The sequence below is a fragment of the Geotrypetes seraphini genome, chromosome 7, assembly GCF_902459505.1.
Source record: "Geotrypetes seraphini chromosome 7, aGeoSer1.1, whole genome shotgun sequence".
In the NCBI taxonomy this organism is placed as follows: domain Eukaryota; kingdom Metazoa; phylum Chordata; class Amphibia; order Gymnophiona; family Dermophiidae; genus Geotrypetes; species Geotrypetes seraphini.
Window position 1 is genome coordinate 171383254 of NC_047090.1, and position 14764 is coordinate 171398017.

General features: G+C 45.6%; 1 protein-coding gene across 1 annotated transcript in view; it reads left to right on the plus strand.

Annotated features, from left to right (window-relative positions):
* Positions 1–14764, plus strand: part of DICER1 (dicer 1, ribonuclease III) — a 179844-nt gene that overhangs the window by 126900 nt on the left and 38180 nt on the right. Inside the window, exon 22 of the mRNA XM_033953270.1 lies at positions 893–1673. Within this exon, the coding sequence (XP_033809161.1) occupies positions 893–1673 (781 nt within the window). The remainder of the gene's footprint in view (positions 1–892; positions 1674–14764) is intronic.

The window sequence follows — 14764 nt, forward strand, 5'->3', positions numbered from 1 at the left end:
TTTTATTTGTCATTTGCCATTTTGATAGGGATTAAGGTGGTACATGAGGCAGTCATGTTTGTAGGCCAGTATATTTGGGCATACTACACTCCCTAGTTGAGTGTGAACCTGGAGACCATAAGGACAGTAGATAATTGTTATTGACCAGTTACTATAAAAATCTGGTCATTTTTAAAAATTGACCAAACTAAACCACCACTGGTCTTGACAAAGCTCCATTTAAATCACTTCTCGTGGTGGTGCTGAAAAGATTTTTTTCTACTTCCTCAGGAAGGGGAAATCATTGAGACCAAAACTTTTTCATTTCCAACACTGCAGTAATCAACCTTCATGTTCCTTGTAAACCTCAACCCATCACTGCAATATTTATAACCCAGTGTATATGCCTCAGCCCACATGAAACTACACTACACAATTTGAAATTCAGAAAATCGTAGCCTATGTGACATAAACATACGTATTTAATTGTGCAGAAGATTTCTAGAAAAATTACCTATGGCAAAATATGAAACTGTTGTATCCTGAAAAAAGCCACATTTAGCTTAGAAAGTAAATATGATAATTTACAATCTATAAACACACAAATAGAAGCTTCAATTATTAGGTACTGTTAATAGTAAATCACTTTGGGATGAGTTCATTCAAGGAAGGCAGTCTATTTATTTATTTATATAAACAGACTGTTTTGCTGATAACTCAGAATATTTTATGTCCCATCTGGGGTTAGCATCCTTGTAGCACCTTATTGAACTGTTGAAAAAAAAAAAAAAAAAAAAGCCATACATATAGTATTTTGCAAATCTTACTTCTCATTATTTTGGGTTAAATCAAATTTGAATGTACCCATGTGAAAGTATAAAGAAAATTTAATTTAAGAAAAATGTCTTTGCAGGTACCCCAACCTGGACTTTGGCTGGAAAAAATCCATTGACAGCAAAACCTTTATCTCGATTCCCAGTTCCTCCTTGGCTGAGAATGAAAATTACAGTAAGCTGAACACAGCTGTTGTCCCTGAAAATGCTGCACATCAGAATGCTGTTCAAACCTCTAAAGACTGTCATGACCAAACCTCTGTGAACTGCCTGTCCTTGCTCAGCGAATCGCCCAATAAGCGCCAAACTGATGTCTCAATAGAACTTGCAGCGGTTAATGGTATTTCTTGTACTAAATATTTTGCCAGTAACAACTGTGATTTGGTTAGCAGAGACATCTACCAAGAAAATCAGCTGGATTGCTGCCAACAGGAAAAGCCTGTACAATCAACTACCTCGTTTCTGATTCAGAATTTGCATAGTAGTGAGAACCAGCCTAAGGCCAGCAATGAATGTATTGTACTGAGTAACAAATACCTTGATGGAATTGATCTTAAATCTACCTCAGATGAATGTCCCAGGCTGGCAGTGGGAGCCAGTACTTTGAAAGGTTTTCACATTTCAGAAGACCGAAAGGATTATGAAAAGAATCCTTCCAGAGGTTACTCCTCAAAAACCCTTGGCCCAAACCCTGGTCTGATCCTTCAGGCTCTGACACTTTCAAATGCCAGTGATGGATTTAATCTGGAGCGGCTTGAAATGCTCGGTGATTCCTTCCTGAAACACGCGATCACCACATATCTGTTTTGTACCTACCCAGATGCTCATGAGGGACGTTTGTCATATATGAGAAGCAAGAAGGTGAGTCGTTAACATATTTGCATTCCGCTATCAGTGAAGTTCCATTTCAAAAGATAACTTTTACTTAAGTCATCGGCAAAAGTCAATAAAATATACTGACTTGTTTAAGAAGCTAATGTTGTAGGTATCGTATGGAATTTATTATCATTTGAAAGCAGTATTTATCACTTTTTGGGATTTATGAAGCAATTACTATTTTTGCTGCAGGCAAAATTGTACATTTTCTTCCAGTTAGGTTATCCTAAATGTGTGTCTCAACATGTGTGCCACTGCACAGTTGTGTGCCCCGAAATGATTCCGGGTGTGCTATGAGAGATTCCAGAATTTTACGGTGTTTTTAAAAATTCCCTTCATAAGTATACACTAGAATAGATGACGTATACGTTGCTTATGCAAGAGTCTGTCAATGTAATGAACATCTCTGTGCATAAGGATACAACTGCCCAGACAAGTATCATTCTTTGACATGATTGGTCCTTGAAAACTAATGGCAAATAATTTTAGTTTTAATTTTGTTTTATGCAGTTAACTTAAGCAACAAAGCAATCGGGCTTTGTTACCATTTGGATCTTATCGTTGCGAACTTGGATTTTCAGCTCTTGATAGAGATTTTAAAAAAAGAGAACAACTGTTGTTGGTGGATGATGAAATGTGTGTTTGTTTGTTGACTATTGAGCCACGTTTTGAGTTAATTTGCACTCAAAAACAAACACATCCATCACATTAGCAATTCTATTCTATCTACTGTATTTTTTGCTCCATAAGACACACTTTTTTCCCCCAAAAAAGTGGGTGGAAATAAGGGTGCATCTTATGGAGTGAATAACCCCCCAGTCCTGTACCTTTTTATTTTAATCCCAGTGGTCCAGCACTGCATCGGCAGGAGCTTTCCATGCTCCTGCCCTTCACATGTGGACCGCTGGCTCCTGATGTCTTCCTGCGCAATTGCCCTTCCAAGCTCGGCGCTCTGCTGATTTGGGGCTTCAGTGTGCAGGTGCACACCCGTGTTTGTGCCGGAGTAGAGGCAGAGGCACGGCCGGGTCACGTGTATGATTCTGCGCAGTGAGAGTGGCCGTGCGGCAGAAGCTGAGTCTGAGCGGTGGCAACAGCAGGCAGTGAAACTCTGATCCCAAGAGGGAGAGGACGTGCGGCACCAAAGGTAGTGGGAGCCAGGAGATGCTCACCGCTGAGTCCTTGGATCGGGTGGAGCTATGCGAGTCTCTTCTGACCTGGGTGAGTGTTTTAGTGTAGGGCTGCGAAGAAGCTGTATCGGATAACAAGACTGGCCTTGCCTCCCTTCCCCCCAAGCCTCATCCTCTGCCCCGAATCCCGAGCCCCAGGCAGGAGGGCTGTTGGACTTGTGACTGTGCTGCTGTCGGTTACATGAGTGTAATGCCTGGCATTGTTACTATGATATATCTGTCGCCTCTATCAGTACCATTTTGTATAGTTGTTCATGGCAGGGATGGTGGCTATCCAAGTTTGAAAGGGCAGGATGTTGGGACAGGTGGTTCAGAATTTTTTTTTTTCCTTGGTTTTTCCTCCTCTATATGAGGGTGCGTCTTATGGTCAGATGCGTCTTATAGAGCGAAAAATACAGTACTTTAATTTCACTTTTGTTACAATTACCCGTACATAGCTTAAGGAACTTTAAATAACTCTCAAATTTAATTTTTTGTTGGTTTTGCAATTTTATAATTTGTTATAATGTGCCACAAAAAAACATTTGCTCCATTTAGTGTGCCGAAGCTAAAAAGGTTTGACACTGCCCTAAACTATCACCTTTTTCCAATGTATATATCTTCTCTCCATCTTTCCCTACCTATCCCTTTCTGTATCCCTTTGCATCTCGTAGTGTGCTCTTTTTCATTCTCCTTTGTTCTTTAGTTTTTCACCGACTCATTACAATCAGTGAACCAAATTAATTCTTATAATTTGGATTCACTTTATTTACTAATAAAATGGAGTTGGGAAGGATGAGGGATTTAGATTTGTTGGCAGCTCAGGAAGGGGAGCTTATTCCGAAAAGATGGAATCCATCTTAACTGGAACCAGACTGCTGGTGTTTACATTTAAAAAGGAGGTAGAGGAGCTTTTAAACTAGAATCTGGAGGTATGCAGACAATCTCTCAGGAGTAGATGATTTAGAGCAGTGTATCGCAAACTTTGTGCCTTTTGAGATTTTAAGTGTGCCGCGGCTCACAGGGCAGGAAGAGAGACTCTGGTGTCTGTCATCCGACTTCTACCGTTGTGCGTATCTGCTGGGACTCCTGTCTTCCTCGTCTCAGTGCCCCTGAACCAGCAGCGGCAGCTCTGTGTGCTTTTAACTTCGGCACACAATTGCCACTAGCAGTAGTTTAGCCTGGTTTCATCAGGCAGCCTCGGGGCCTTTGCTAGGCCGGCCCAGCAAAGGCCCCGAGGCTGCCTGATGAAACCGGGCTAAACTACTGCTAGTGGCAGGTGTGTGCCGAAGTTAAAAGCACACAGTGAGGTGCTGCTAGCAGTGACAGGAGAGGTATTGCTGGACAGGAAAGGGAGAAGGGGTACTGCTAAACAGGGAGCAGGGAAGGGAGAAGTAGTACTGCTGGACAGGGGGGGGGGAGGAGGGAAGAGAGAAGTGGTAATTCTGGACATGGGGAGCAGGGAAGGGAGAAGGGGTAACAGAACAAGAATCCTTGTACCGATCGCTGGAAAGCAAAGACAAATGACCGGCGTACTACTGCTAGAGGTCACTTGTCGCTTGTCTTTGCTTTCCAGCGATCGGTACAAGGATTGTTCCGTTATTTACCATTTATCTCTGCTGAAGTTTGACTTCATTTTTGTGAGTTGACACCATGTCATTTTTTAGCGTTGGAGGCTCTCAAGACTCCTGATGCAGGCACGTTTGCCGAAACATGTACATGTCGAGTCATTTAGTCGTTGGATCAACTTTTGTGTTTTTGGATGAATAAAGGCTTTTACACCATCGAATGAGTTGGAGGACACTTTCATTAGTGCACATCATTCTGGTTTGGACAATTCCATTCTGTCTTTTGCATAAGGGATACCAGGCGGGAGCATAAGGACAAAAGAGCTTTTCTGCCACTGAGACCCTGGTCGAATAATCTTGAAACAAAGAACCCACTGATTGTTATATTCCAATATCTTTCTGGCCCAAAGCACTCACAGAATAGCCATTTTATGCACATAATTTAAAATTTTCAGAATGACCACTCTGGGCCAGCCATTTGTGCCATACCAGGGCCCCAGCCAATGTACGCCCTCAATTTGCAGGGGCACTACTATAATGCTGAAGGGCATACACAGGGCTGTACATTTAACATTCAATAGAGGTAAAGTTTCAGGCAAGCCAATTAAACACAAGTTGTTCCGATGCAATCGATTCTCTAGATCATCTAATTTATTTTCTAGCATTGCAATCTTCTCCGAGGTTCGGGGTTTCTTATCTACAAGGGCCTGCACTTCATCCTCGACATTACTCACTCTGTGCTGCAGTTGTCGAAGATCCATCACAAAAGTAAGAAAATGCTGTTCCATAGGTCCTAATTTTTCCAATATCAGTTTGTTGCTTCAAGTTTCAAGTTTATTGAGATTTTGATTTAAACGCAATATGAAGTATTTTCAATGCGTATAACAATAATAATTTTGAGGGACAAATAAAACAGTTTAAAACCATATACATACAATTTTATCCATAGTTACATTAAAGATACGTAAAGAATTAGAGGTTAAATTACATTTGATTTAAAATAAACAATTAAAATAGAATAACAATTAGGGAAGAACAATTTTTTATAAAGACTTAATCTAAGAGTAATTGTTAAGGTGAGACCTGATCTAAAAGTGAATAGGAGAATCAAAAGGATTGTCTGATATAAGATTCATAAGCATCTTTATAAAGATAGCTTTTTAGATTACTTTTAAATTTTTCTAAGGAGGTTTCAGCGCGCAAATAGATTGGAAGTTTGTTCCAAAGCTGAGGTCCGAAAATAGAAAAGGTTGTGGTTCTTCTGGTGCCAATTACTTTCAATGATGGAATGGTCAACAAATACTGATCTGTTGATCTAAGAGATCTAACTGGGGAGTAGGGTATTAAATTCCAAGGCTGCTTTAACTTCAATGGTGATTTCAGCAACCCACGCAAAGCTTGGTCTTGGAGAGGGCAGCACGCTTTTATCTGTCATTTTGAATTCCGCCGGTCTGTTCTCTTTTTTTAAGGCATTTAGAGTCCATCTGCTATCCTGATCAGTTTATCTTTACGTCAGTGTTCTTACGCCTTTACCCGCAGAGCTGAACAAAGCAAGGGGGTCCGATATCGCCAATTATCCCAGGACAAGCAGGCAGGTATTCTCACTAGTGGGTGATGTCATCCGACAGAGCCCCGATACGGTCGTCTCACAAGCATGTCTTGCTTGAAGAAACTTAGAAGTTTCAAGATGCCCGCACCGCGCATGCGCCAGTGCCTTCCCGCCCGATGGACCGGGCATGTCTCCTCAGTTCTTTTCTTTCCGCGGAGCTGAGAAGTTTTACTTCAATTCTGCGCTGACTGAATTCCCTTTTTATTGCCTTCTAATTCCGCGATTTTGGATTTCTTTTCCTCTTTTCGTGTGTTTTCTTTCTTTTATTTAAAAAAAAAAAAAATTTTTCTTCCGGCGAGTCGGCCGGGTCGGCCACGTGGCTCAGGCCCAGCTCCTTCGATCTAGCGGCGGAGCTTTTTCGGCCTATGTCCCGGCCAATCACCGGTTTTAAAAAGTGTAGCAGGTGCCAGCGCGCGATTTCGCTGACGGACCCGCATCGACGCTGCCTGCAGTGTCTTGGTCCAGAACATTTCCCGAAATCATGCCGGCCTTGTTCCACTCTAACAGCGCGAGCGTTTAAGCGGCGCTGCCTGTTGTGGGAGTCGATGTTCAAGATGGTAGCTGCTAAAGAACCTTCGGCTTCGACTTCATCGGCCGCTTCGCCTGTCCATGCGAAACCAGCGACTGCTCCTGCGACTCCGGGCCTTTTGAAGCCGGCTTCGTTTACCCCGACTTCGGCCACGAGTTCGACGTCGGTGCCTGTCCCCGTCTCCTCGGCTCAGGTACCGCCTTCCACTATTCCACCTGTGGTCATTAAAGTGCCGAAAGCTGCCAAGCAGAAGCACTCGACCACGAAGGAGCGCGAAGACCGTGCTGGAGGACCCCCTTTCGGTGCGGATCCCTCCATATCGGCTTCGCTGCGGTCCCTGCTGGAAGCTCAGTTTGTCGAGCTCATGCAGACTATGGGGCCCAGATTAATCGCCTCCATCCAGGGTGACCTCCCGGTCCCAGGGGGCGGACCGCCCCTCCCCCTCCTCCTCGTCGATCGATCTCGTTGCTTGACGAGGAGGAGCGGCGAAGGGCGGCTGGTCCCTCGAGGCGGGCTTCCTTTAGTGATATGCCTCCTTTAGAGCCCATTACGCCTCCGCGCCATCACGGTGCCGTTCCCCTGACTGATGATCGAAGTCCTGGGCATAGTAAATCACAGGAAGAGTTCTTCCGCACTCCATACCAGGCCTGGGCTGCAACACGGGAGGCGGCCTCCATTCCGCCCCTTCGCTCTACCGCTTCCAATCCCATACATTCACTGGAAGCTTCGGGGGACCATGCGAAGTATAGACGTTCTCGCTCTCCCTCCCGGCACCGGGAGGGACATCGATCCAGACACTCCTCTCGGCACTCCTCGCGCCATCGGAGGTTTCGCCACAGAAGAAGCTGCCACGTCTGGGATACTCCTCATCGGATTTATCTCCCCAGGAGGGGCCGGAGTACGAGGAGCCATCTACCTCTTATTCTCCTTGTCGCTCCCAAGTCTCCCTGGATCCTGAGGCTTCTACTTCCTCCAGTCCGTCTCGGGGCCGGTACTGGCGGACCAGTTGTCTTTTTCTTCCTTCCTCCGGCAAATGGCAGATGACTTGGATGTGACTTTGGACACTGGGTCTCGGCATTCTAAGGAGTATCTCGACACCATGCACTTGCCTAATCCTCCTGCGGAGTCTCTTCGACTTCCTCTGCATAAATTACTGGATCAAACATTCATGCGATGTTTCGAGACGCCATACTCCATCCCTGCGGTCCCGAGCAAATTGGATGCAAGATACCGCATTGTTCATCATAAGGGGTTTGAGGGCGCTCAACTCTCTCACCAATCCCTGCTGGTCGAGTCCTCTCTCAAGCGTTCTCATCCCTCCCAGGTCTATGCCTCTGTACCACCGGGACGAGAGGGGAGAACGATGGATAAGTTCGGTAGGAGAATCTACCAGAATTCTATGATAGCGTCTCGAGTGCTCAATTATAATTTCTTTTTTTCTTCATATTTGGAGTTCTTCTTGCTGGTGCTCCGCAAGTTTACTCCTTACATTGATGCTCAGGCTCGATTCGAGTTCGAGGAAGTGGTAGCCTCCCTTTCCCAGCTACGTCTTCAGCTGATGCAGTCCTCGTACGATGCCTTCGAGCTCTCGGCACGTGCTGCCGCCTGTTCCGTGGCCATGCATTGATTGGCATGGCTTCGGACAATTGACATGGATCCGAACCTCCAAGACAGACTTGCCAATGTGCCTTGTGCGGGCGCTGATTTATTCGACGAGTCTATCGAGACTGTTACCAAGAAACTTTCGGATCATGAAAAGTCTTTTCAATCTATCCTTCGGCCTAAGCCCAAGCCTCAGCAGTCTCGACCTTCTAGACCGCCTTTGATTTATCAGCGGCGCTACACCCCGCGAAGAGACAGCCTCCCCAGAAGGCTCAGCAGAAACCTCAGCCGCCGGCTGCACCGAAGGCTACTCAGCCTTTTTGACTCTCTTCCAGGGAGCATAACCGACCTCGTTCTGCATCCCCCTATTTTTCCCATCGGGGGTCGCCTCCATCATTTTTACCATCAATGGAAGGCTATTACCACCGACCTCTGGGTCCTTTCCATCGTAAGAGAAGGATACTCTCTTCATTTCCATCGGGTCCCCCCGGACCACCCTCCAAGAGAGTATCCTTCCAACTTAACGCAGACCGCCCTTCTCCTTCAGGAGGCTCAGGCTTTGCTTCGGCTTCGGGCCGTCGAGCCGGTCCCGGTGGACCAGCACAACCGGGGTTTTTACTCCCGGTACTTCCTCGTCCCGAAGAAGACGGGCGACCTACGACCCATCCTGGACCTTCGAGTCCTCAACAAGTTTTTAGTAAAGGAGAGGTTTCTCATGTTGACCTTTGCTTCTCTCTACCCCCTCCTCGAGCGGAACGACTGGTTATGCTCTCTGGATCTCAAGGAGGCCTACACTCACATTCCCATTCATCCGGCCTCCCGCCAGTTCCTCAGATTTCGGGTGGGACATCTACATCTGCAGTATCGAGTGCTTCCTTTCGGCCTGTCCTCGTCTTCCAGAGTCTTCACGAAGTGTCTGGTGGTGGTGGCCGCTGCACTCCGGAACAGGGGTCTTCAGGTATTTCCCTACCTCGACGACTGGCTCTTCAAGGCCCTCTCTGCTCCAGAGGTCATTTCGGCGACCTTGACCACGATCTGCTTCCTGCAGAGCTTGGGCTTCGAGATCAACTTCCCCAAATCCCATCTGCAGCCTACCCAGTCCCTTCCCTTCATCGGGGCGGTACTGGATACCATTCAGCTTCGAGCATTCCTTCCTCCTCAGCGCATGGATGCTCTTCTTCATCTCTGCCAGTCTGTATCTTCTCGACAGTCCATCTCAGCAAGACACATGATGGTCCTCCTGGGCCACATGGCCTCTACAGTTCATGTGACACCCTTTGCCAGGCTCCATCTCAGAATTCCTCAGTGGACCCTAGCTTCTCAATGGACTCAAGTGTCAGACCCGTTGACTCGATACATCATAGTCACTCTTGCTCTTCGGCAGTCTCTACTTTGGTGGATGACCTCTTCGAATCTATCCAGAGGTTTGCTGTTTCACACTCCTCCTCATCAGAAGGTTCTCACAACCGATTCCTCGGCCTATGCCTGGGGGGCTCATCTGGATGGGCTTCACACTCAGGGATTCTGGACCAGTGCGGACCGCCTCCATCAAATCAATCTTCTGGAGCTCAGAGCAATCTTCTATGCTCTTCAAGCTTTTCAACATCTGCTTCACGACATGGTGGTCCTCATCCGCACAGACAACCAGGTCGCCATGTATTATGTAAACAAGCAGGGGGGCACGGGATCGGCCTCCCTCTGCCAGGAAGCTCTCAGAGTCTGGGATTGGGCAGTTCGCCACAATGCCTTCCTCAAAGCTGTCTACATTCAGGGGAAGGACAATGTCTTGGCAGACAACTTGAGTCGACTCCTCCAGCCTCACGAATGGACTCTCCATTCCAACCCCCTTCATCAGATCTTTGCACAATGGGGGATGCCTCAGATAGACCTCTTTGCGGCTCCCCACAACTTCAAACTGCCTCAGTTTTGCTCCAGGATCTACACTCCTCATCGCCTCGAGGCAGATGCCTTTCTGCTGGATTGGAGGAATCGATTTCTGTATGCGTTTCCTCCATTTCCTCTCATTCAAAAGACTCTGGTCAAATTGAAATCAGACCAAGCCACCATGATTCTGATAGCTCCTCGGTGGCCCAGACAACCTTGGTTCTCCCTTCTGCTTCAACTCAGCAGCAGGGCACCAGTCCTTCTTCCAGTGTTTCCTTCTCTGCTTACTCAACATCAAGGATCACTGCTTCATCCCCAACCTGCAGTCTCTCCACCTGACAGCTTGGTTCCTCTCAACGTAACTCCTCACCAGTTTTCTCAAGCGGTGAGGGATGTCTTAGAGGCTTCCAGGAAGCCTGCTACTCGACAATGCTACTCCCAAAAGTGGACTAGATTCTCTTCCTGGTGTATTTCCAATGCCAAGGAGCCTCAGCGAGCTTCCCTATCCTCTGTGTTGGACTATCTTCTACACCTGTCTCAGTCTGGTCTCAAGTCTACATCTATAAGAGTCCACCTGAGTGCTATTGCGGCTTTCCATCAGCCTCTACAGGGGAAACCTCTTTCTGCTCATCCTGTGGTTTCCAGATTTATGAAAGGACTTTTCCATGTCAATCCTCCTATCAAACCTCCTCCTGTGGTTTGGGATCTCAATGTCGTCCTTTCTCAACTCATGAAGCCTCCGTTTGAACCTCTCAACAGGGCTCCACTTAAGTATCTCACCTGGAAAGTGGTTTTTCTGGTGGCCCTCACATCTACTCGCAGGGTCAGTGAGCTTCAGGCCTTAGTGGCGGATCCACCTTTCACAGTATTCCATCATGACAAGGTGGTCCTCCGCACTCATTCCGAAATTCCTGCCTAAAGTGGTCTCTTATTTTCATCTCAACCAATCCATTGTACTTCCAGTATTTTTTCCAAAGCCTCATTCTCATCATGGAGAATCAGCTCTTCACACTCTGGACTGTAAACGTGCTTTGGCTTTCTACCTGGATCGCACCAAGCCACACAGAACTGCTCCTCAACTTTTCGTCTCCTTTGATCCGAACAAGTTGGGACGACCTGTATCGAAGCGTACCATCTCCAACTGGATGGCGTCTTGTATCTCTTCCTGCTATGCCCAGGCTGGATTATCCCTTCCTTGTAGGGTCACAGCCCATAAGGTCAGAGCAATGGCAGCCTCTGTAGCCTTCCTCAGATCGACACCAATTGAGGAGATTTGTAAGGCTGCCACTTGGTCCTCGGTTCATACCTTCACCTCTCATTATTGTCTGGATACTTTCTCCAGACGGGATGGACAGTTTGGCCAAACAGTGTTACAAAATTTATTCTCTTAAGTTGCCAACACTCCCACCATCCCATTGAGGTTAGCTTGGAGGTCACCCACTAGTGAGAATACCTGCCTGCTTGTCCTGGGATAAAGCAATGTTACTTACCGTAACAGTTGTTATCCAGGGACAGCAGGCAGCTATTCTCACGTCCCACCCACCTCCCCTGGGTTGGCTTCTCTGCTAGCTACCTGAACTGAGGAGACACGCCCGGTGCATCGGGTGGGAAGGCACTGGCGCATGCGCGGTGCGGGCATCTCGAAACTTCTGAGTTTCTTCAAGCAAGACATGCTTGTGAGACGTCCGTATCGGGGCTCTGTCGGATGACATCACCCACTAGTGAGAATAGCTGCCTGCTGTCCCTGGATAACAACTGTTACGGTAAGTAACATTGCTTTATGTGCTGATTAGTGTAGGGCTGTTGTAGCAATTCTTGTATCTTTATTGCTCCATACCCCAATTGGAAGTCAAAATATATAGTATTAAATAACGATACAAGAAAGGAGATTGGAGGGATAAGACCAATTTAAGCAAACAGACCTGCTAAGAAAAAAACAAGTTGCCAGAGGAATCCAGCCAGTGCTAGAACTTTAAACCAGCAGAAGACACTTAGACAAGGAAAATAAACAATAGACTTGAGGAATCTGAGGGAAATTGCTTGAAAAGCAGTGTTAAAAAGTGACAAATAGAGACCGTAAGGAAGAAATTAGAGACCAAAGGAAAACGAAATGGAGCCCAAGAATCTGCACATTGGAAACAGAAGTGGATGGAAAAAGGACACTTTTGTTTGGGCATGGATAAATAAGTACTTTTTCACCACCTTACTCCATGCCAGAAAAAGAAAAAAATCTTTCAGAGACCTTCAAGCTGATGTTCAAAATTACATTTTGAGTGATATAATTAAAATCATATTTATGAACAACGTTTTTATAGCCCGTTATCAGACCTTTTTCATATCTTAGAGCCAGAATTCAGTTCTGCCAAGTAATGCAATACTTGTTCCCCAATTCTGAAGCTGATGATTGTTAATAACTTGATATTACTGAAACAAATTTGGTTTTGAACGACTTTTATTTGTTTTATTACTAAGCACAGACGTTTTTTTAATATTTATTTCACACATTAATTTAAAATAAAACAAACTTCAAATGCTTCCAGAATTGCTTTTTGACTGTTCAGGATAGATATTATCTATCTAAATTTTGAATGCATTCATGCAACACACTTCAATGTTTTATTTAGACATTTACTTATTTTTTCACCAAATTGTTTTCGAATGTTGTATGAGTCAGAAAGATCCTCATACTGTCTTTTGAAAGCTGATAAGTTTTGTCAAATATGTTATAAGGTTTTAAAGTGAATATTAAGCAGAGAGGGTTCAGAAAATATTTTAGGAAACTTAGGTGCCAGCCAAAATTCTTTGGAGCAGAAGGAGGAAAATCTTTAGCTGTTCTTTTTTTAAAATCTAATTATTTTTTACTTTCTTTTGAGTTTGCTCCCCTCCAGGCTTTCTCCCTTTCTACTCCTTGGCAGTTGCTCATAGCCATCAGCAATTTCTCATCCTTTGCCACTTTGCTTCTGTGAGAAATCTGCTCAATATAAAATTTGTAGAGAATTCCTCACCTGTGCAGGAACTGGCATTGGTGGTTCTCCTCATTCCCCCTTCTCCCTCAAGGAGGTGAAAATTTGTAGATTGTACCAATTCCTCTTCTTCTTGTCCTTGGGCTATTTATTGAAACTATGTGGCTGTATAAAGGCCTGCATAATTCAGTTGGCCCCAGGATGCCAGAGGAGGAGATTTGGGCCCAGTGTGCAGCCATTCACCATCACCATCTTCTCTTGCTACGTGATCGGGGCAGGGACAGATGACAGACCAAGCTCAGTAGAGTAAGTACTGCAAGAGAGTTGAGGTTGTTGGAGCGGGCTGAGGAGCGACATGGGGTGGGGAGAAGCAAGCTTGAGTATGTGCCATGGAAGTCAGGGGAGGCAACAGAATAAGCTGTGTGATGCCATGAAGGGTGGAGAGGACAACAGAAGCTTTAAGTGGGTCATGAGGAATGGGGGGAGAGGGGGTTGCACAGCTGAATGGGCAGAGCTAACTGAAAGTGTTCCGTGGGTGTGGGGAGTCGGTCAGAAATCAAAAGGAAGTATAAAACTCAATACAATATATGACATCAAAAAGAACTTGGAAACAAACATAAGAACATAAGAATAGCCGCTGCTGGGTCAGACCAGTGGTCCATCCTGCCCAGTAGTCCGCTCACGGGGTGGCCCTCAGGTCAAAGACCAGTACTGTAAATGAGTCCAGCCTCACCTGCATATATTCCAGTTTTGCAAGAACTTGTCCAACTTTGTTTTGAAACCGTGAAGTGTGTTTTCCCCTATAACAGATTCCGGAAGAGCGTTCCAGTTTTCCACCACTCTCTGGGTGAATGGTGGAAAACAGGAGAAACTGCCTTCACACCAGTGAATAGCAAACAAAACAACAAAGGTGACCAATTGGTGTTCAGTCTCTTTTATTATGATGGACTCGACACGATCATGTTTGGGTCTACAAGGGCCTACCTCAGGAGTCTTATTCACTCGAGATATTAGTTCATCAAGGAGAGGTTTTCTAATGAATGTGTTGAAAATTTTGTGAAGTTTGTATAATTTGGTTATAACTAGGCTCCTGAGGCAGGCCCTTGTGGGCCGAAACATGATCGTGTCGAGTCCATCATAATAAGAGACTGAACACCAATTGGTCACCTTTGTTTTGTTTATCAAAAAGAACTTCCCATAATTATCAGATATATGTAAAGTTTTTGATTGCTAAAAAAAAAAGTATATATCATGATTATGGGAAGTTCTTTTTGACATCATATAATGGGTGTGGAGAGGGCAGAGTAAGCTGAGCCATGAAGAGTGGTGGGGGAGGGGGTATAGCAAATTTGATTGTGCCATGGGGAGTGGTAAGGTGGGCAGAACAAGCTAGAGAGTGTTGTGGGGAGTTGAAGGGGAAAAGCAAGCTCAAGTGTGCGCAGTGGGGATGGGGGGGGAAGAGCAAACTGAGTGTGAACCCTTTTTTTAGGGGGGAGATCTCTTAAGTAGATGAGAGAGAATGAGAGTTGAGCGTCATGCCTGAGGGGAGGGCGACCTTAGGAACAAACTTAATTAGGGGTCTTGCTGGAAGCTAGAAGGTGAGGGAACTCTTGACTGGAATGAGAGGGGGGGAGCTCGGGAGGCTGGAACCTGAGAAGAGAAAAGGGGATATAGAATTTCAAAATATCGTGTGCAGAATTTTCAGAATGTTTGCATAGAATTTTTGCATGGACCTAGGAAAATGACGTAGCTTTT